The sequence below is a fragment of the Eschrichtius robustus genome, chromosome 3 (assembly GCF_028021215.1).
Source record: "Eschrichtius robustus isolate mEscRob2 chromosome 3, mEscRob2.pri, whole genome shotgun sequence".
Taxonomy (NCBI): Eukaryota; Metazoa; Chordata; class Mammalia; order Artiodactyla; family Eschrichtiidae; genus Eschrichtius; species Eschrichtius robustus.
In genome coordinates this window covers 78,657,888-78,680,237 of record NC_090826.1, presented here as the reverse complement: position 1 = coordinate 78,680,237, position 22,350 = coordinate 78,657,888, and the positions used below count along the sequence as shown (strand labels likewise).

The 22,350-nt window shown below is 42.1% G+C and overlaps 1 protein-coding gene across 2 annotated transcripts; it reads left to right on the top strand.

Moving 5' to 3' along the window:
- Positions 1-4,235: 4,235 nt before the first annotated feature.
- Positions 4,236-21,907, top strand: LOC137761150 (guanylate-binding protein 4-like). Of its 2 annotated transcripts, XM_068538057.1 has the most exons (11): positions 4,236-4,305; positions 7,717-7,912; positions 11,139-11,266; positions 13,252-13,361; positions 13,566-13,762; positions 15,150-15,395; positions 16,277-16,557; positions 17,796-18,008; positions 19,867-19,969; positions 20,297-20,490; positions 21,418-21,907. In XM_068538057.1, exons 2-11 carry the CDS (start codon positions 7,723-7,725, stop codon positions 21,655-21,657), a joined length of 1,902 nt encoding a protein of 633 aa, XP_068394158.1. In that variant the 5' UTR covers positions 4,236-4,305; positions 7,717-7,722; the 3' UTR covers positions 21,658-21,907. The 2 variants fall into 2 exon arrangements, with proteins under 2 accessions (XP_068394158.1, XP_068394159.1); XM_068538058.1 differs by lacking the exon at positions 15,150-15,395.
- The last annotated feature ends 443 nt before the right edge of the window (positions 21,908-22,350 follow it).

Here is a 22,350-nt window from a genome sequence, read left to right as displayed (position 1 = left end):
GTGGCAGTAATCCCACCTCTTCATGATGATCAAAGCCAATTATCATGATAAACTACTAGTATGTTTACTATTTCCTGTGCCTGCTGCTCTATTGGCACAAGATGCCCAGAGAAAACAGGCAGCAGCTATAGCTTTAGGTTTAGTGGTGCCCTTAGTGTGTCCCCTGGAGGAAACATCCCCTCTCTAGGAACCAGGACCTCTAGAACCACAAGCCTAGATTTTCAAGGTCAAGGAGCACAAATTCCCCCAAAGAAGTCACAATGAATGATACTGAGGGCCATTGGCCTCCAAACCCATGTATTATGCCTATTGGGTACACAGCACCCTGTAATGACTTTGGGCTTAAGTTATTTACCACATCCAGACAATGGTGCCCATCCTCTCAGAGTCATGGTCAAACTGGCCTCTCAACTGCCTCTATAAGAGTGTTCCACAGCTCTACTAGGCAAACAAATTCTGAATTAATTGTGCGATTTGTGGTACAACAAGTGTAACTCATGTCACATGATTTTAAGCTCATTCTGTATTGTGTAAGTGGCCAAACTCATCCCCAGGAATTGAAAAAAAGCTCGTCTTGGGAGGGATGTGTTGACGTCCTGCTATGGTCTTAGCCAGCACAGAAAAGGAGCCAGCTGAAAAGCTACAGCTTTAAAAAGAGATTTACACTTTTTCTTCCAAATGTGGCTTCATTAGCAAGCAGACTTTCCTTTGTTTTCTTATCATTATAGCGTACTGGGTATATGCAAAGGGCACAAAATAGGGAGTAGATTCAGCTGAGTATACTGAAGAGTTGGGAATGCTTTGAAAGAGAGAAAGTTTGTGCCTAACCAGAGTAGCTCCTTGTCAAGTAACGGCTGCAGTTTCTATTCCCCTCACATCCAAGTAAGAACCAAGACAAAAGAAGGTAGCAGTTTAATTGATAGACATCTAACCACTTCTCATGCAGGAATTAGGTGGGCCAGTATTATATAGTTTAAGATTTGCACTTTACTCCTACAATTGTGATATGACTATTAGGCTCCAATATTCTTAAAAAGTAGTGGAGGTGAGTGAGAAGGTAAATACTCCTGGTGAAGTATGTGTAAATCCAAAAAAATTAGAGGAACGGACAACACTGAATGAGACCTCCATTACAGTGGATGAATGCACAGACACTTGGGGCTTTCAGTTTGTATTAGATCCTGCTTTCTCTTTTCAGGTAGCTCTAATGGACACCTTCCCCCCAACCCCTACCCAACAGTATTAAAGTCTGTGAACTTTGATCATGTGAACTCTCTGACACTCCAAAAATAATAAAAGGAAACATTAAACCAGAAATAACTTTTTTCCTTTTATAAATGGGATCTAAAGAGAGTTTAGCTTGAACACTATCAGTTCAGCAGTGAAACCTGACACCCTAGTGACAAATTAAACATTCCTCAACATTAAATGGACCATCCCTGACAAGTGTTGGAGATGTATAAAGGAGGTATACACATACATATGTCTTCACCACACCAAACCAGATGCAGAAAACTGGAATTTCAGTATTCCCTTTACCTCATGTTACAGATACACTAAGGCTGAATTTCCTCAGGTGATACACTTCCACTCCAGCTTGTGAGTAAATTGACATATTTATTATAGCCAAATAAGCATCAAGGTCTACTGCCTTACATTTTGTATAGTCTTGAATGCCTATTCTTTTATCTTGTTTATTTCTGTTCTCTGCAATATCCAAGGTGCTTTTAGTTTTGCCTCGTTTTTACAAACATTAAATATCCAAGGCGTTTTTAGTTTTGCCTCGTTTTTACAAACATTTTGTCACAGTGGCTACTCTCTCCAATTCTAGACTCCCCAAGCCTAAGAATCTTATCCCCAAAGGACTATTTTTCCTTTGTACCCACGTTTTCCTCACCTGATGAACTGCACTCATATTTCTGAACTGAAAGCGCTTCAAGTTTGAGCTGTTTAGAACTCTGGTCCATCCACAGCTGTGGTCTTTCACTAAACTCTGAGTAGCAGTATGTAAAAATGAGACTCTTCCTCTCAGAATTTTCACTAGACACAAAGCTGAGTACACTAGGTGACAAATAAGCACAATTTCTAAAACAAGATGCTAGACCACTTTTTCTGGAGTTAAATTAATAGAAACTGAAAAAAACTTCATTTCAGTTAAATCAAGTCTCACTGACTGCCTTCAGTTTAGGAACCCATTTTAATCATTCTTCCTTTTCCAATATTATTGGATTTTTCCTGAAGCAATTACAACCATGGAAGCTGGAAGTGAGACTCCAAATGTATTCTACCCCTTTGTAAGTTATGATATATATCATGTTTCAGAGCCAAACATACCTAAGTGGCCTTACAGTCTTCATCTTGAAACACACATCTTTATACCCTCATTGACAACAACAAAAAGTTAATGAAAACAGAAGACAGGAGATCAAGAGAGTCAGAAGAAGACCAAGAGTGATACAGAAAAAGAGAGAAATGTCTTGGATCCAGGTAACTGAGAAAGGATTAACTTTATCTGGCCTTAGGTCATGTGCTCAATCTCCCCCTAAATCAATCTCGGCGGCTCAGGAATTATGGGGTCACGGTAATTTCTCCAGCTTGGGTTCAAGTCTTGAATCTGCCAAGTTTCATCTCAGGAGTCTAGAAAAATCTGTCAATATTGTGCATATACTTTTAGAATTATAACATGCTTTGCACCTTCAAATATGGTATCATTCTATTTTACAGAATAAGCTCAGGGCAATCTGGCTAAGGATTATTATACTTTTCTAGCTGCTTTTGAAGCTAGATAAGTCTGCATATGGAATATGTGTCAAAGCACTTGCTCTTGGGGAGTCTTGGCCATAGAACTTTGAGACTATACTCTCCCTGTCCTTGCTTTCCCTCACTACAGTCTGAAATACAGGTGTGGTAGTGAAACCCCACTCCATAGGGTTAAAAACCTGTAACAGAAACTGGTGACTAACAGAAATTCTTGAGCTCATCTTACAGAACAGCAGATAAGGGAACAGATCGAAAATCCCTCCTCTTGTAATACAACAAAACTGGCTGAAACAAGGTGAAACCAATATGGCTGATCAGAGTCTGCACAGAATATACTTGCTTGTCCCATAGGTGAATTTTGTCATCACAGCCCCAAATTCTCCGACCTGTTTCAAACCAAATCATTTCCCTGAATTTGCACAGGCGTCCCATGAAGAAGCATGCAACTCAGATAAGCCTGCACAGAACTCCAATTACCTCACCTTTTCCCTACCTCCGATCACCTTTCCCCAAGGTCTAAGACCACCTTGCTTCTTTGTCCCCTAAATATTCCAAGCACCTCTCCTTCTGGGAGGCAGACCTGAGACTTGTTCTCCTGCCTCTTCACTGGGTTGCCTCACAAATAAAATTTTTCTCTGTTGCAAACCTCAGCGTCTCAGTGTTTTGGCTTGCAGCCCCTCGAGCAAAAGAACCTGGTTCCCTAACAGCAGCAGTCAAGTTTCTAACTTGTAGGTAAGTACAGTGCCTTAAAGGATACAGAACAGGATGGAAGGAATCTGAATCAACTCTCAACCCCCAATTTTGCATCCACCCTCAAATTATAAACAGTCCTCCCCCCAACCCCCAACCCCCAAATCTGGATGCACCCTAGTAAAAGAAAGGAAAAGAAAAGAAGAGAAAAGAAACACTGTAACAAAATAATAGTGAATATGTCTGGGCTATAAAATCATGGATTTTATACACACACGTATTTTTCTTGCTAAGGAAAAAAAACCACCGCGGTAAAAAAAAAAAAAAAACAAAAAAAACACTTTTTTAAAAAGGAAAGAGAAAGGAAATGAGCAAATGAAACATTTTTCAAGTGAAGAAAAATTAATAAAGAAACCCCCTCTCTCACAAAGACGCCCCTGAGAGACAGGCTGTTGAACTCTCTCATCCTACCATTACTCGGGCCACGTTCACCACGGGGTCAAGGACACCTAAGCCACCTGTGGAGAAGGGACAAAGTTGGGTTTACCCAGCCAGGTGTGGAGGAACCCCTCCCTGTCTCCCTGTCTTTCCCCGACTTCATTCGGGTTCCTGCTTCCATTAAAAGAAGAAAAAGAAAAAAAAAGCCGTGTCCTTATGATGTCCTTTCGATTTCGGTTTTGTTTCTCATAAACCCGACCCATAACGGGATGGCTTTTGATTCTCGGCTGGCTTTTGAGCTTCTAAGTAAGAGTCGGTTTCCGGAGGAGCCAGATGCAGAAGGAGTCAGACGCAGGAGGAGCCCTAGGGGCGAGCCGGAGCAGCTAACTTGACCCCGGCCGGCCGCAACCGCGCCACGTAAGTTTGCTGCTAAACTTTATACCTTCCAAGCACATTTCCGTTAAATAACAACAATAAAGCCCCCCGCGCAGGTTCCACACTGCAGGAGGGGAGGCCGCGGACGCCTGCGCGGCGCGGAGGGTGTGCGCCCCGGCGGGCGCGTTGCTTGGGCAGCTCAGCGTCTCCTTTTGGATCCGGGGCGGCTGCCAGGCGTGTCGCCGGGATGCACTCTCCTCCTCGAGCATCTACGCAGGACTGCAGCAAGAAGCCCTGCATGGGAGAGGGAGGAGTGCATGCTATATCTTCTGAGGAAAGGGGGCTGAAGTCCTTTTCAGAATTGAAGGCCCAAACCCCCGGCCCCTTGCAGGGGCGCTGGGTGCGGTCTCTTCCTCTAGCCCCCTCCTCCCTTCCTCGGACACATCCTGACTGCGCCTCGCTGGGCACTGGAGAAACAGGGAAAAGATGGTCCTTGACATAGAGACAATTTAAATCCTAAATTGACCCTGCATTATTTTTGACTTAACATTTGATTTTCCGAATACTACAGAACTGTATTATACAGAATAATTCAATCTCACTCTCACTAAAAAAAACTATTAATAATAACTGTTAAGGTCTAATCATGTTTGTTTATCATACATTGTTTTTCATGTGTGGCCCAAACATTAATTGCATCAGAATAATTTCTGGTACTTGCTGAAAATACAGGGATTGGGGTATGTTAACTATTCTCCTGAACAGTAACCTTTGGAAACTGTTGATTGCCTTCTGCCATCTAGTAGCACTATTCTTTTCCACTTGTTTAGTTTTGAAGTTAAAAGCTTCTGGTTTTGGTACCTCAGTATACTTTGAATTAAAAAAGAATCTTTGTAGACACATTGACTTACACAAAGCTTTATCAGTATTCAATCTAAGAAATAAGCTCTACAATTTCTCTTGCTTATAGCTATTCAGCTTAAAAATAAAACAGTTATTTTACCAGCAAAAGTGAGTTTATTTGGGAATAGCAAAGGAATTGCAACTTGGGACAAGCAAGCTATAGAGAAAGCCACAGGCAAGTCCAACAAAGAAGAACCTTATTTTATAGAGAAAAGGAAGGGGCTGGGAAGGGTGGTTTGTAGAGAAAAGTCAGAGTTCAGGGTGATGACAGATTCTCATTGACTGAGTTGCCGGGTAGTCAATTCTTGTAGGAGATGCAATGTACACCTTTTCCTATAAGGGACTGTCATTGATGACTCCTTCCTGTTGAAGATTTTCCCCCTGTGGTCTGTAATTGACAATTCTTCCTGTAACTGACCTCCAGGCAGTAGTTCTGCATGAGAGCTCCCCCTTCTGGCCCGCTGACTCCATGTGAGTGAGGTTTCCTTGTGATGGGGATGGGTTGGGGGCACGGCGCGAGCCTGTGGGATCTTAGTTCCCTGACCAGGGATGGAACCAGCGCCCTCCTCAGTGAGAGCTCGGAGTCTCAACCCCTGGACCACCAGGGAATTCCCCAGGTTTCCCTTTATTAATTTTCACATAACACAGCAGTAAAAGGTCATGTTTTACTCCCCCATCTCTGCTCCCAATCCACTATAGAAAAAGAAAAGAAATTGTACAGAGGAAGGCTGTTAAATAAATTCATGTTTTTCTCTAATAAAAAGATTTTAGATACAGTACCTTATATTTCTTGGCAATTTGCAGCTTACAGAATTCATTGACACATTATAACGCAATGTCTAATTGCTGATTATTGAAATAGTACATGAATCCAGGAAATTTTTTTTTCCATAATTGATAGCCTATCTGTTACCAGCTATACAGTAATGAATCAGGCAAGAATTGTTGCTTTACCTATAAACTGATAAGAAAATGCAGGCTGTGGAGGTAACTTCCTTTTTCAAGGTCTCAACAGACAATAAGTGACTTAAACCCTCGGGTTTGAACCCTGGCAGCCGGACTCCAGAACCTGTACTTTGACATCCCAGGGCAGCTCTGAGTTCCTCCAGCCTGACTCCTCCTTCTCAGCTGTTATCACTGGTCCTCCCCTACCTGCTCATCTTCCTCATGGGCTGTGTCCTCCCACTTGCTTGCAACCAGGGAAGGAAGTGTCACTGTTTCAGGCCAAAGCTAATCCTCCACTTTCATTCAGAAATTACCCTCTCTGTCTTCAGAGACACTTAATTTTAAAACAATACTTATATAGGATTTACTATGTACCAGCATAATTTTAAGAGCACTGTAAGCATTATGAGATATTTAACCCTCCTAATGACCCTAATGACAGACTGAATTTTACTTTTAGGGTTACCATTTTACAGAAGAGAAATCTGAGGCACAGAGAAATTAATCTTTCCAGTGGTCACACAGCTAGTAAAGTATGGGCACATGTGGATGTTGCTTAGTATTGTCTGAGAAAATAAAGGGACAGTTAAAACTCTCTGACTGCTGTCTGTCTCTTGAGATCATGAAACACCCAATCATTGTGACGAAATCATTTAAAGTAGAGCCTGGCCCAGATGTGAGACTGTGACATAGGTAGGCAGACCTTAAAACACCCTGGTTGCTTGCCTCTCTTCCCTGTCAGCTTAAATAATAAGAAATGTCCTGTAATTTCAGTTAATAAATTAATTCTTGCATGCACAACTTTATTAGGTACCTTTAAGGTCTGTCCTATTGTGTTTGAGGGAGAGCTACATTCTTCGTGTCTCCTTTCTCTTGCAGTAACTCCTCTTCCAGCCTGCTCCCAACGATTCAGTGCATCTGTCCTCATCAAGGTCACCAATCACATTCATTTTTCCTTTGTTGGCAAGTTTTTCCCTGATTCAACTCTATGTGAATTCAACCCCCAACACTCTCAACACCATTCCCTCTCATTTCCTTCTGATCATTTACTATCCTCTAATATACATACATGTATTTTGCTTTTCCACTTTCTATATTATCTGTCTTCTCCACTAGAATAGATCTCCATGAAGCAGGGATTTGTACCCATTTTGTTCACTGTCTGATACTGAGCCCCTAGAACAATCTCCAGCACATGGTAGGTTCTCAATAAATATTTGTGCAATTAATGAGTGACCAAATCATTCTGGAACTCCAGAAATCGTCTCTGGTCACTCCTCATCTCCTTCATGTCCCATTCTGCCTCTACGTACCCCCAAAATGTTAGTGTTCTCATGGCTCCATCATCAGTGCTTTGTTTTCTCATTCTATTCGCTGTATGCATCACATGGATAAGGTTGCTTTAGGGTTCATGTAAGGATCAATAAGATGATGTACATGATGTATCTGTACAGACCTTGGCACACTAGGCTGAATACTCACCTTTTAGAAGCATACAAAACATAGAAAATTGATGTATAAGTTCCAAATGCAGAAGCCTGATGTGCATCGTGAGAGATAACTTGTGGATCTTGTGTTTTACTGAGTCGTTCCTCTGGGTTACAGCTTCCCATGGAGTCTGGATCCACCATAATGGACCCCATCTGTCTGGTGGAAAACCAGAACAATCAGCTGACAGTAAATCCAAAAGCACTGAAGATTCTTGACCAGATTTCTGAGCCTGTGGTGGTGGTGGCCGTTGCAGGGCTGTATCGGACGGGAAAATCCTTCCTGATGAACCGCCTGGCAGGGCAGAACCACGGTAAGTGTCGTTCAGTGTTGTTCAGGACCATTTGCTTGGAAGCAGTGATAACACAGGCTGTGGACCATCCTCCTCTAGTGTCATGTTAAGAAAGAGCCTAACCCCTCCCGCTGAAGAAAACTTGTAATTCTCACCACCAAATTTATAACTTCAAACCCGTCTCCCCACAGTGTTCAGTAATTTTGTCCAGTAATCAAGTGTTCCCAACCCCATGGAAACATCCACCTCATTCGTCCTGGTCCCATCCACTGTCATCTGCTCAGGGGCTCATCTTCAACAGTTATTCCCTTCCTTCCTCCTTCCTCACTTTGGCTTTAAACCAAAGTCATTCCAAGCAGCACACAAATATTGTTCAACATGTCTTATTTTCAAAAAGGGATGGAAGGAAGGACAGACAGTAAAATCCCTATATCCCATATCTCAGTGGGGCTACCATGCATTCTTTTTGGCTTAATTTCACAGCAAAACTTTGATAAACTGCACCCCTTCTCTTTCTCTAACTAGTCTTTTGTAATACGTGAACTCTAAAACATATGGAAGAGTGCATGAAAATATATATACATGTAATAAAGTTGATCAATATGAAATGATCATCAGTTCAATCACCGCCCAGATCAAAAAATAAAACATCACCAATACCCAAAAGCCCAAATCACACCCTCTCACACCCTCACTAGAGCTCACCGATGTTTTGATTTTCATGGTGCATTCTTTCCCTCTTCCTATTTAAACATGGTTTTACAATCTATGTAAACATTTCTTAAAAATAGCTTAAACTTTATAGAGGGAATTTCATTCTGATATTCATTGGGATCTTGCTTCATATTCTCAATAAGAAGTTTGTGAGGTTCATCTAGTTTGTCATATGTGTCTGCAATTACTTTCACTCTTTTGTACTTTGCAGCTGACAGAGGATACCACAATTTATTCATCCATTTGTTGCTGATGAACAACAAATGGTGTTCTCATGATTATTCTTCCATCTCTATCCTGGTGCACGTGTACACTAACTTCCTTATGTTAGACCCAGAAGTGGAATTGCTGAATCAAGAAGTATTTATGTCTTCAGCCTTTCTAGATAATATCAAACCTTTTGAGCTTTTTAAACCTTTTAAGCTTTATCAAACCTTTTAGAGCCTTTTATGCTTTATGTCAGTTTCTATGCTTATTAGCAGTAATTTAGAATTATCCACATCCTTACAAAATTTTGGTAAAAACACTTCTTAACTTTTGCTGATCTGGTGTCTGTGTAGTTGCATGTTATTTGCCTCACTACAGATAAGCTTAAGCACCTTATCACATATTTGCTATTTGCATTTCCTATTTCAAAAGGGGTTTTTTTTCCTACCAAGTTGCCTGACTTGTTTCTTATTGATTTTTAGGACAATCCGCCTATGTCCTGTTGGGCAGTTCTAAGAAGACCACACACCATTTCTCTCTTAATGCCTTCCTCTGTGGCCCAGCAGCTCAGCACAATTAGGGGGTAGGACCTCAGTCCACTAAACTCTAAGGATCCTTGGGAATATCTCATTGTCTCTCTCCCTCAAACTATCTCTGTCTCTGTATCTCTCTCTCCCCCATCTCTCTTTTTTCTTCCTTTCTCCCTCTCTCTTTTTTGCTTTGCAATCTCTTATTGGCTTCAAACAAAACATTTTATGTTTGTCTTTCTTTGAGAGGAACTTGATCACCAATCAGGGGAGGACACTTTTCCTCGACAGCCTAAATTAATAAATAAGTCATTTTTGGAGGGATTAAAGATTGGAGAACTCTAAGAAAAAGATACATACAAGGAGTTTCAACAACAATCTTGTTTTTCTACTTGAGATTACATCAGGTAACAAGGAGGTGATTTCCCTTACTGAGGAAATACCTAACCTAGTTTTGTTTTAAAACACCTGAATTGTGACTCACCACCCCAGTCATATCACAGGAAGAACAAAAACAAACAAACAAACAAACAAAATTAACACCCAAAGTCGGCTAGCAGAACCAAGTCACTACTCTTTCTCCTTGTGATGACTTCTTTGTCTGTTCTTTACCTCACATAACTTGCACTGATGAACTCCAGTTACACCTTGTCTTTTCTACCTGGGGAAGTTCAGATTTTTCTGTATTAATCAGCAAGCAGTCAAATACCATCACGATGTAGAAGAGTGCAGATCATCTCAGGTCTTATACCTTCTCTGAGCAGAACGTACAGGATGTGGCAATTGAGGGGCCTGAGCCATGCTGAACAATGCTCCCCTAGGTATTTCATCATATCCATTTCCATTCTCAGTTAAAGGGAGCATTGGCATATGGCATATGGTCAATATCTTGGACTGTTGGACGAGATACATTACCTGCAGCTTCCAAAGCATATATCTCATATCCTCTTCCCGTGTGGGCTTAAGCCTTTGGAAAGAAAAGCAAGCAATTCTCACAGGTCTTTTCTGCTTTCCCTTCTATTATATCACCACATGAGTCAGTGAACAAAGAATTTATCATTTTTTGAAGAGGAGAACAGAAATGAGGACAATAAGGAGGAAGTGAGGAAAAAAAACTAAAAAAGCTGATCTATCAGTCCACGTCCTGAAAGGACACAGATAATCCATTTAAAGGATAACTGAAGATGTTTAATGGAGGCACAATTACAAGGGCACAAGCAGGGCAAAGGGAACCAATGAAGATACAGAGTAGCCAGAGAGTGGCAGGAACAATGGCCAGGTAGCCTTTATAACTCCTGTAGTGTGAAGAGGCAATGTGTAGATTCCAGAATGTGGCAGAGACCAGAGTTACTGGTTGGAGCTAAATGAAAGGAGATGTGACCAAAGTAGAGGAACAGAGACACTGGGCCACTGTGGCTCACCAGGGTGGACGCCAGGGGAACAGGAGGCTGACTTCTGATCTCCTGCTGGTACCTCTCACTGGCAGAAGTCCATCAGAAAGTGGAGGAGAAGGGAGCTCTTCAGTGGCGGATAAATATAGAAAGGTTAATAGAGCTAACATTATTTCTGGACTGTGACACAGTTTGAGCCATTAATATGAGGAGGTGAATAGGGGACACAAAGTGCTTCTTGAGAAGGTTCTGACTGTGTACAGAGGTTGGATTTTCTGTCCTTGTTGAAATGGAAGCACCTTCCTCTGAGATAGGCACTCACCTTCCGACAAGTTTACCCAAAGTAACCACTGGGCAGCCTGGACTATCTGCTCTTACTGTGTGCTGCTTTCTCCTCTTTCTTTGCAGGTTTCTGTCTGGGCTCCACAGTGAGGTCTGAAACTAAGGGCATCTGGATGTGGTGTGTGCCCCACCCCTCCAAGGAGAGCCACACCCTGGTCCTTCTGGACACCGAGGGCCTGGGTGATGTGGAAAAGGTAAGGCGGGGAATCCTCTATGCTTTTTTTTTTTTTTTTTTTTTTTAAAGAATTTCACTTATTTATTTATTTATTTATGGCTGTGTTGGGTCTTCGTTTCTGTGCGAGGGCTTTCTCCAGCTGCGGCAAGTGGGGGCCACTCTTCATCGCGGTGCGCGGGCCTCTCCCTATTGTGGCCTCTCTTGTTGCGGAACACAGGCTCCAGACGCGCAGGCTCAGTAGTTGTGGCTCACGGGCCTAGCTGCTCCGGGGCATGTGGGATCTTCCCAGACCAGGGCTCGAACCCGTGTCCACTGCATTGGCAGGCAGATTCTCAACCACTGTGCCACCAGGGAAGCCCGATCGCCTTATTTTTAACACTGGGGTGAAAGATACAAGTTAACAAATATTTATTGGGCATCTGAATTCCAGGGCTTTTCTATCACAGTGAGTGAGGTATGGGCCCAGAGCTGAGTTGGGAAGATAAGAAATATGCAGTCTTATCAGTACAGGGAGCCATGGACAAAAAAAGTGAGACCTTACCCCAGTTGTTCAGGTTCAGGAAGACATCCTGGTGGAAGCTATAATCCATGGAATCCACTGGCTCTACAGGTTAAGGTATATGGGGTTAGAGGTAGGAATCATGAAAATATGTTTTCAGTGAATAAACTATTTTTAAAATCTCCAGAAAAGCTTCCACTATACCAGGAACATTTTATTCTGAGTTTCGGGGCTCTGGAGATGAATCCTTCAATGAATTCTATAAAAACATGAGCTAGACCCACCATAAAAATGTAAATGGGATAATATTAGGTATTTTGTCTTCACAGTGTTACTTGCAATCAGTCTTTTCTCCTTATTTATATTAATCTGCATCTAAATTAAAGTAGTAGCAGTGAATCTTTGGCTTTCATCACTGCAGGCAAGGGTTGGGGCATGAATTAAGAAATTGTGAATTTAAAAATCCAGATTTAAAGTATTCAGTAATTACCTCAGTGTCAGCCCAAGATGGTCTACTGATTCCTACTAGATTTTAGTTTGTATAATCTTCTTCTTTTTATCTAACTGCATTTGTCAAGGAACTAAAGCACACCATATTGCAAACTGATAGAGCAGAACTACTTGCTGTCCTTACTACATGTAGTGTATTTTGGTAGTATATATAATCTATTCCAAAGTCACCCATGACTTGTCCTGAATCTCATTTTCAGCCTCATCATCTATTACCACATGGGTAACCACTACTTCAGTCAAATAAAGTAACCTTGTAATACCTCTATATGACCACACTTTCTGGCAATTGTGATCGGCTTCTGTGGGTCCTTCTACCTGCATGATCCCCAGAGCTCCACAAATCCACATTCTGTCAATTCTTTAAAGCCCAGCTATTTTCATCTTAATGCCATCGTATCACTGTCAGACATAATCACTTCTTGCTCTGAATGCACAGAGTACTTTTTCTGTTTTTTTGGAATTGCCCCTTTGTCTTTTACATGATAATATTTGGTTCCATGCCTGGCGGTTTATCATCTTGAATGTATTTATAGGTTCCCAGGTATATCTGCCCCTCCATCTCTCTAGGGCAGGGACTCTCATATGAAACTCTATATCCACACAAGCAGATGCAGTATCTGCTGTTTTCTAAATGCACAATGAATAGATGATGAATTTAATTGGATAGCACTAGTCCCTAATATAGCCCATGATCAAGAAAAAAAGTGCAAAGGAATCATGGCCCACTTATTACTGCATAACTTCTGTGTTCCAGGCACTGTATTAAACAGTTGACACATTTCACGTCGCTCACTTCTGTTAACAGCTAATGAAACTGAGGCCCTGAGAGGTGTCAGTGTCAACACCAGAAAGGTTTGCGTTTAGCACTGTCTTGAAAATTTATGTTATTTGCCTTACTGTTGAGTAACAGGACAGCTGTTTTAGTCAATGAACAACTGAATGAGAGAATGAGGAGGAGCGTCCTCAGTCCCCTGCTGCAATGTGCTTTCTAGGGTGACTCCAAGAATGACTCGTGGATCTTTGCCCTGGCCGTGCTTCTGAGCAGCGTCTTTGTCTACAACAGCATGAACACCATCAACCACCAGGCCCTGGAGCAGCTGCAGTATCCTTCCAGGAACTGAACCACCATGTTTCATTGAGTTTATGGGAATAGCAACTGACACTGTTTCTTCTTTCCCATGACTCCTTTCTCATGGCTGATGAGAAGGGAAAATGGGGCAAAAGGGAATGTTGATAAAACTTGTTCTGGGGTGAGATCTGGAAATTGTGTTGGAGGGCACTTCTCATTCCTTAGCTAAGATCCCAGCTACGTGACTGAACTAACAGAGCTAATCAGGACAACATCCTCTGCCAGCTCTGATGAAGTACAGGACTCAGCCGAGTTTGTGAGTTTCTTTCCAGACTTTGTTTGGGCTGTACGGGATTTCATGCTGGAGCTGGAGTTAGATGGATACCCCATCACTGAAGATGAGTATCTGGAGAATGCCTTGAAGTTGATTCCAGGTATCACAGCAGGGCCAGGGTGGTGGAAGGTTCAGTAGGAGGTGGGGTCAACAGAGGTCTGACATTCAGCACTTGATGTCAGTCTTGATTTGGGGTTGGATTGAGGCCATGCTAATGGTGCTTGGTGAATGGCAGGTGGGTGTGGCTTCAGTCATTATTGTTACTGGGAAAACCTCAGTGACCAGAGCTTAAGCTCACAGAGGAAATTTATAATCCAATATTAGACCAAGTGATTTTAGAAAAATGGACACCGTGGGAAAAAAAGGCTCACATACTTATATTACATATTAAGTCTAAGTGCTTCTCCTTTCCTATTTGAGAAATATAATCCATCAAATTGGAAACACAGAATCACAAGATAAACAAAAGAACTAATTTTTGAAATACCTTTAACACAGTGTATCTTACCAGCATACATAGCTACATCCTTCATATTGATAGATAGGCTATTTATACAATAAAGAGTTCAGAAAAAAAAGCATTGCCATGTCCTTCCAGTAAGACTGTCAGATCCTTAATATGTTCTTCCTCATAGTATCACACTCTTCATTCTAGAACCTAACACCGTATATGTCATGTTAATATAATAAATTAGTTACTCAGATTATTATAGCAGAGAGGATAATGGGTGGTACCTAGAAGCAATATTCATTTTTTAATTTAATCATTTATTCATTGTTTCAATAAATATTTGTTGAACTACTGATATATGCCCAGAATCCCTTTGTATGATAGTCACGTCCAATGTAAAATGACGCAGAGGATGGATGAGGTCTCCTAGTTTCATTTAGGCTAATCTTACCATGAGATGGTGTACGCTAAAGTAATCTCCAAACATATTTATAGTATGTGTACGTTTTTACTCTGATATATAAATCTTCTCTTTACTGTCCTGAGTATCATTTGTCTTCCACGGGTTATTTTCTCAGCAATATCATAAATATCTTTGTGTCTACCGTTACATTACTGACATTACATTACATTACATGCCATTTCTGGCATAGGGACTATAATGTCAGAAAAATATTTCTGACAATTTCTTGGATGAATCTATCATTCAAGAAACATCTAATAAATACTTGATCCACTGCCCGCCATGGAAGGGTAAGGAAAATAATCAGTAGTTTCTTCACTTGGAATGGATTCCTCCCCTGCCTCCTCAGAAGTACTTCCTTCACTCTTAGCTCTGTACAAAAATAAAGCGGGAGGGGGAGGGGATTTCCCATGTCCTGAATAGATTAGCATAAGGTTGATTTGCGTGATTCAATAATAGGAGATACACAGGCACAGTAGTTACAGTGATGCAAAGATCCACAGAAATGAAAGTCCTCAGCCCCCTCACCTGAAGGCTGTTCCTTCAGTGATTGCTCTCTTTCCACTCCTGCAGGCAAGAATCCCAAAATCCGAAATTCCAACATGCCCAGAGAATGTATCAGGAAGTTTTTTCCAAAAAGAAAGTGCTTTGTCTTTGACCGGCCTACAAGTGACAAAAAATTATTACTCCATATTGAGGAAGTGCCAGATAACCAACTGGATGAGAATTTCCAGAAGCAATCAAAAAATTTCTGCTCATATATCTTTACCCATGCAAAGTCCAAGACCCTAAGAGAAGGAATCACTGTCACAGGGGGAAGTGAGTCTCCTGTGCTACAGCATGTCTCTCTGTGGTTCAGTGTGTGTGATGAAGTTGTGATTGCACTCCGGGTTTGTCAGCAATTGTGATTTCTTCTCTGTGTAACTTGGAAAGATGTATGTTCATGCAACACATGTAAATGCATGTTTCTTCATTAAAAGAAGCCTATGTAAGGCTACCAAATCTCATGAAAGTATTACACTAATGATGTAAGTTAAAGATTGAAATCTTCATGGTGATGAGGTGTCTGACGGGATAAGTGTTTCGAGTGAGGATATGCAAGATATTTTGTGAATTTACATGAATCGGAAAATAAACAGTAGTCCATGAATCCATGTAAGCTCATTGAGAGTCTGAGAAACAAATGTAAATACAATCTTATGTACAGGGCTGGCTTCACGGACATGCAACCTGGACAGTCACAGTGTAATGTGGTGAGATGGGCCCTGCTTGGTTTAATGTTGGTGTCACTGTCCTGAAATTCTTGATGACATTTTCATCAAGACATTTTCATTTACAAATAGTGCCCACAAGTAATGTAATTTACTTACAGGTTTATTTTATAGAAATGGGAAAAGTGTTCTGGGAGACCCTTGAGCATATCGTTTGAAATCATTCGGCTAATATTGTAATGGGATGAATTTGAGAACCATAAAAGGTAGAGTGAATAGGAGACACAGTGATGTTATTATAAAGAAGTGGATTCATAGAACAAAAAGGAGGAGGCTACAAGAATGAAGAAAATGAGGAGAAGAATCGATAGAAGAAAAGAAAACTTCAAATTCAATAAAATTTTAGTGATTTTTAGAATGCTAATCTCTAAAGCTATTAAAACAGGTGAGAATTCTCTCTCCATTTCATAAATATCATGTCTCATTCAGGGCTGGGGACTCTGGTGGTGGCCTACATAGATGCCATCAACAGTGGAGGAGTTCCTTGTTTGGAGAACGCAGTGATAACTCTGGCCGAGCGTGAGAACTCAGCGGCTGTGCAGAAGGCAGCCGACCACTACAGTGAGCAGATGGCCCAGCGACTGAGGCTCCCCACGGACACGCTCCAGGAGCTTCTGGAGGTGCACGCAGCCTGTGAGATGGAAGCCATTGCAATCTTCTTAGGGCGCTCCTTCAAGGATGACAAGCAGACGTTCCAGAAGAAGCTGGTGGTAATGTGCCCTAGAATATATCCTTCCTGATTCCTTTCTTCTGGAATGATACCTAGACTCCCCCTTTTGACACCATGGTTCATGTGCTTCTCATCATATAAGGAGTTTAGATTCTAGTGAGTGATAGGGCTCTACAGGCTACAGTCCATCTCTTTTCTAAAAGTTGGGCTTTTAGTTTCTGTTGTGGCAAAACAAATTACACTGTGCTTAGCAGCTTGAAACAACACACATCTATTAGCTTATAGTTCTTCAGGTCAGATACCAGCCCAGGGTCTATGGGTATTCTGCTCCGTGTACCATAGCTGAAAACAAGGTTCAAGTGGCCTTGGTACTCACATGGAGGCTCTGGGGAACCCCCCTCCATCTTCAACCCAGCAGTGGTGCACTGTTTCCTTCTTCTGTTTCTAATCTCTCCGACTACCTCTTCTGCCACCAACTGGAGAAAACATCTTTTAAGGGGCTTGTGATTAGGTAAGGCCCACCTAGGTAATCTCCATTTCTTAAAGTCAACCTGTTCCATGTAATATAGTCTAAACACAGAATAATTGTTCATCATCTTCACAAGTCTAGGAACTATGCGGAGTGTGGACACCAGCAGAGAGAACTCTTGGAGATCATAATTCTGCTTACCATTGGCACCTTCACTGAAAGTTTGACTTTCAGTCTCCCTTGACCATCTTATAATTTACAAAGATCTCTTAGTACATACAGAGTAAAACCAGCTCAATTGTAATTTATAAGTACAAGCAAAAAATTTCTGTTCCTATAATTTCACACACTCAAATCCTCAATGAAACAAGAATTCAAAAAGAGTTCAAAACTCTGTTCAGTGTATACTTAATTCGTTAGTAGGAAGTTGATTTGCTATGTACATATTTTTATCCATAGCACCCAAGTTTGAAGAGGAAACCCTACTTCCATTCATAACTGTACTTTCATTGTTCATTGTTGACGGATGGATCACTATTAATGCTACTACTGTTAAAGTAGTAGTTTGCCTCTGCCAACCCCATCATTGCACAGATGTTGAGACTGAGCCCAGGGGATTTAAGGGACTTCATACAAATCACACAAAGAGTTTGTCAGAACTGGAACTAAAACTAGACTCCTGACTCCACATCTATTATTCTGTGTCTCATGTACCTGATGCTGTCAGACTACTTCTTCCAAGAGGATCACAGTTGGACCTTCCCTCTAACAGCTTCTTTCTATTGGATTTCCCCATATTTCCCTGGCAGGACATCATGGAGAAAAAGAAGGATGTTTTCATGATCCAAAATGAAGAGGCCTCTGTCAAATATTGTCAGGCTGAGCTTAAGAAGCTTTCAGAATCCTTGATGAAAAGTATTTCAGGAGGAACTTTCTTTGTCCCTGGAGGACACAGTCTCTACTTAGAAGCAAGGAGCAAGTTTGAACAGGACTATAAACTGGTTCCCAGGAAAGGAGTTAAGGTGAGGAGTAATGGGAGTGGGAAAGAACAGAAGATTGGAGTCAGAGGGTCTTTGTTGGTTCATTTGGTTGCCAGGTCCTGCTTTGTGCAGAGGCTGCTGGTCACAAGGAGGCTGACTGTGGAACCCCGGGGGGCTCTGGGTCTAGTGCTGCATTTCTGGTGAGCAGAGTAAGTGTCCAGGAGACCCCAGGACTGTTGCCTGCCCACTGGTGGGGGCTAGTGCCAGCTTTCTGGAGGACAGAGCCAGATCCTGGAGTCCGGGTGCAGGGCCCAGGAGTCCCAGAGCATGTGTTGGATCACTGTTGGGTACAGCCAGTTGGGCTGCTGGATCTGGGGTGTCTTGAAGCTTCTGTTGGCCTCATGTTGGTCCAGGCCTGAGCCCAGCTGGTCCCAAGGCAGGATATAGCCTGCTAGTGGGTGGGCTGGCCCTGCAGACTGCGAAACTGAGGTTTTATTGCAACTGGTATCTTCCCCCTGGTGTGTAGAGCTGGGTCCCAGGGTCTCTGGCTAAAGGGCCCTGGGGGTTTCAGGTCTAGTGCCTGTGCCCTGGTGAGTGAGACCAGGTCCCTGGACCTCTGCTGGGCAAGGCCATGTCCAGAGGCGATGGTGGGCTCAGGAGGTCTGCTGGTGGGTGCGGCTCTGTCCATGCCCAGTTAGTTGCTTAGCCTGAAGCATCCCAGCACTGGCGCCTGCAGACCACTGGACCAGGGCAGGGCTGGGTCTTGGGGCTAATAAGCTAGGGGGAATATTCCAAAATGGCGAATGCCAGCACCAATGTCCATGTGGTAGAAGGAGCTCCCAAAAATGGCTGCTGCCAGTGCCTATGTCTCTGGGGTGAGCTGCAGTTGCCTCCTGCCTCTCTAGGAGACTCTCCAGGGTCAGCAGGTAGGTCTGACCCAGGCTCCTATCAAATTACTGCTGCTTCTCTGGGTCCCGGAGCATGTGAGATTTAGAGTGCACCCTTTGAGGGTTAAGACTTTATTTCCCCAGGCCCTCTGGGACTCCCGAAAGTTAACCCCACTGACTTTCAAAGCCAAATGCTCTGGAGGATTGTCTTCCTGGTGCTGGATCCCTGGCTGTGGCACCCAGTATGGAGCTCGGACCTCTCACTTCTCTGGGAGAACCTCTGAGGTTGTAATCATTCTCTTGATTGTGAATAACCCACCCGGGGGTATGGAATTTGACTATATTGAGACTCCACCCCTCCTACCCATCTCACTGTGGTTCCTTCTTTATATCTTCAGTTGTAGGAGATCTTTTCTGATAGGTTCCACCTTTTTCACCAATGGTTGTTCTGCAAATAGTTGTGACTTCAGTGTGCCTGTGAGAAGAGGAGAGCTCAGGATCTTTCTGCTCTACCATATTGCCGAGATAATCAATTTAGTCCTCAAAAAAATGAATTAGGTACTGCTGTCATCCCCACTATAAAACTGAGAAATATGAGGTGTGGAAAAGTTACTAAGTTGCCTAAGATCACACAGTCATCAAGTGGTAGTGCTGATAGGGCAAATGTAATGTCTTGGCAGTCACTCAAAACTCAGAATAAAGCTTAGGAAAGCTTCCTGGAAGAGGAGATAGAAGCTACAAGTTGAAGTATCTATAAATGAAATCGTAATAAAGAAAGAGTAGATGAGCATTAGTCGGAAGAAAAACAATGTGCAGATATAGGAGCTGCACACAAGGGAGGGTGGATGTTTGTAGAATTGCACATAATTCTGGGGTCTGTAACCATTTGGGGATCCTACAAAGGATGGAGAACTTAAAGGGTCCAATCTGTAGGTTTACTGAACAATAATTTCCTCAGCAAGACACTACATCTTTGCTGCCTGACAAGTCTTTGCTCCTTGTTGTGTCCTCAGGCAAATGAGGTCTTCCAGAGCTTCCTGCAGTCCCAGGCAGGAGTAGAGGAAGCCATCCTGCAGGCAGACAAAGCCCTCACTGATGGGGACAAGGCCATGGCAGGTACGGGCGAGGGCTGAGCTCACAAAGGGAAAGGTGGCTCTTGTGCTTCCCTTTGGCAGGTGTGAAAACAAACACTTCCTGACACGGGAGCTTCCTCTTCTTCTGTGGAACCTCTCTGCTGCATGTGAAAATAACCAGGGGAGTTTGGGTTGCATGTACATCCAATCAGTGCCTTTGCATCACATGCTGAAGCGTGTTTTCTGATGTGGTAGTAAGAATATTCAGAGTCCTTCCCACCATTTTAAAGTCATTTTATCTCTGAGCTAAGGAGGTGACAGCTTGGCGTAACTGTTATATTCTTCCCTCTTTAAAACTCTTGTGAAACAGTTGAGTGTGCCAAGAAGCATGCAGCTGAGAGGGAACAGCAGCTGCTAAGAGAGAAACAGAATGAAGAAGAGCAAAAAATGGCGGCACAAGAGAGAAGCTTCAAGGAAAATATGACCCAACTGGAAGAGAAGATGGATAGGGAAAGAGAAAACCTTCTAAGAGAGCAGGAAGCAATGCTGAAGCACAAGCTGAAGGTAAGTCTGGATGGGCCTGGGCAGGGCCTGATGGACAAAATGTTAGCCTCTCAGGAATAAAGGAACAGAAATTTGACCTTAAGTCAGATCCCAGAGGGGAATCCAAAGACATGTGATTCTCTGTAATGTCAAAGAGATGTGGATCGTGCTGAAGACTTACCTCTGTAAGACTCAGCACCTTGTGTAGTGTTAGGGTTTGGAGCACCTTGTGTAGTGTTAGGGTTTGGAGCACCTTGTGTAGTGTTAGGGTTTGGAGCATACAAATAACATGGCCCAGGTTCCTGGACTGCTGTTTGTGGTGATGATAGGGTAGCATTTGCCCCCAAGGAACAGGACCTCAGTCTTAGAGTCCTTAGGATTTTGGTACAGCCATCAGAGACCTGGAATAGTTCCATCTACTCTTGAAAGTATCAGATTGTGCCTGGTATGAACTACTGGATTCTGAAAGCTCTAAAATTTGCTGCATTCATTTCCAGGTCTGCCTGATTCATTTTAAATACCTAGAGTAAATGCATTCTTTGTCCCAACCTGGAGTTTGATAGACAGTGTCCTAAAGAGAGTCAGCAGTGCCATTTTTGTGACATATGTGTGGTCATCCTCCCTCAATGAAACTGACAAATATTTAGAATTCACCTACATTCCCTCCCAAAGTGCATTATTAGGGCTGGAACACAGTCCTGGGGTAGTTTTCAGGCCTGACCTAGGCCCATCTTTTCTGTGCCCAGGTAGATGGTGTTGAGGGAACATGGGAAGCTCTAAACCTTGGATGCTCTCACTACCCAGGTCCAAACATTTGCAAATATTAGACAAATGTCAAAAAGCATCTAAGGTATTATAGAAATAGACACACATACTTACCTGCTGTAGTTGTTTGATACAAAATCTTGATTTGGGCTATTTTCAAAAGAGACTCTCTCCTTTTTACAGATGCAAGAAGAACTACTTACAGAAGGATTTAAAAAGGAAGCTGAAGAGTTAAATAAAGAGATAGATCAACTAAAAGAAGACATTGAAATGACTAAAAATAATACGTCCATAAAGATTTCAGAGGTCCTTGATATGGCTAGCATGGCATTAGTTGCAGTACTACCTGGGGGGTATAAAGTACTTGGTATGGGAGTGAAAGTTCTCAGTGATGCTATGAAAAGGGCTGAGAATCCCTATTAAGTATATCTTGAAAGGCTTCTTATGTTTTAATAGTGTAACACTGTAGCTCATTTTTAAAATATGTTGTCACGACAGTTTTGTTGAAGAGGAGTTTAAAAATAAAAACTGATTACCAAAGAATTACCAAAGTGATTACCAGGGCCTGAAATGCAAAAAAACAAACAATTCTGAGAATTAGTTAATTTAAAGAAATGGAAAACAAGTTGGAGGATAATGATTAATTATAGAAAAGTGTTAAGAAAAGCAAAAAAACAAATGGTAAGAAGAAGAACACTCGCAATCTATGATACAGTCATGGAGATCAATTCATTAAGTTATACGGAGCCCTTATAAATCAGTGAGGAAAGAGCAACAAACACAATTTTTTAAATGTGCGAAAATATACCAAGAGAATAAATGTGTTTAACTTTACTGATTATAAATGATGTACAAGGTAAAATTAGGAGGTACCTGTGTCACCTCTCAGATGGGCCAGGAAGTACAGTTTGGACAGGGCACTAGCTAGCAAGAGTTCCAGGAATTTGGCAGTCTCTGATATTCGCTAGGGAGAGTGCAAACTGATGCAAATATATACCAAAAATTTAAATGCAAATACTGCTGATACAGAAGTCCACATTTAGGAATTTGTCTTACAGATTTATTTACCCAAGTTGAAAATGGCTTATGTAGTAGTATATTCGTTGAAGGATTGTT

What these genes read in the sequence shown, in the direction of transcription:
- LOC137761150 (XM_068538057.1), top strand. Translation starts at nt 7,723, where the DNA reads ATGGAGTCTGGATCCACCATAATGGACCCCATCTGTCTGGTGGAAAAC. An exon ending in CAGGCCCTGGAGCAGCTGCA is followed by an intron (nt 13,362 to 13,565) that starts GTATCCTTCCAG and finishes CTAAGATCCCAG; the next exon opens with CTACGTGACTGAACTAACAG. An exon ending in TGCTGAAGCACAAGCTGAAG is followed by an intron (nt 20,491 to 21,417) that starts GTAAGTCTGGAT and finishes TCCTTTTTACAG; the next exon opens with ATGCAAGAAGAACTACTTAC.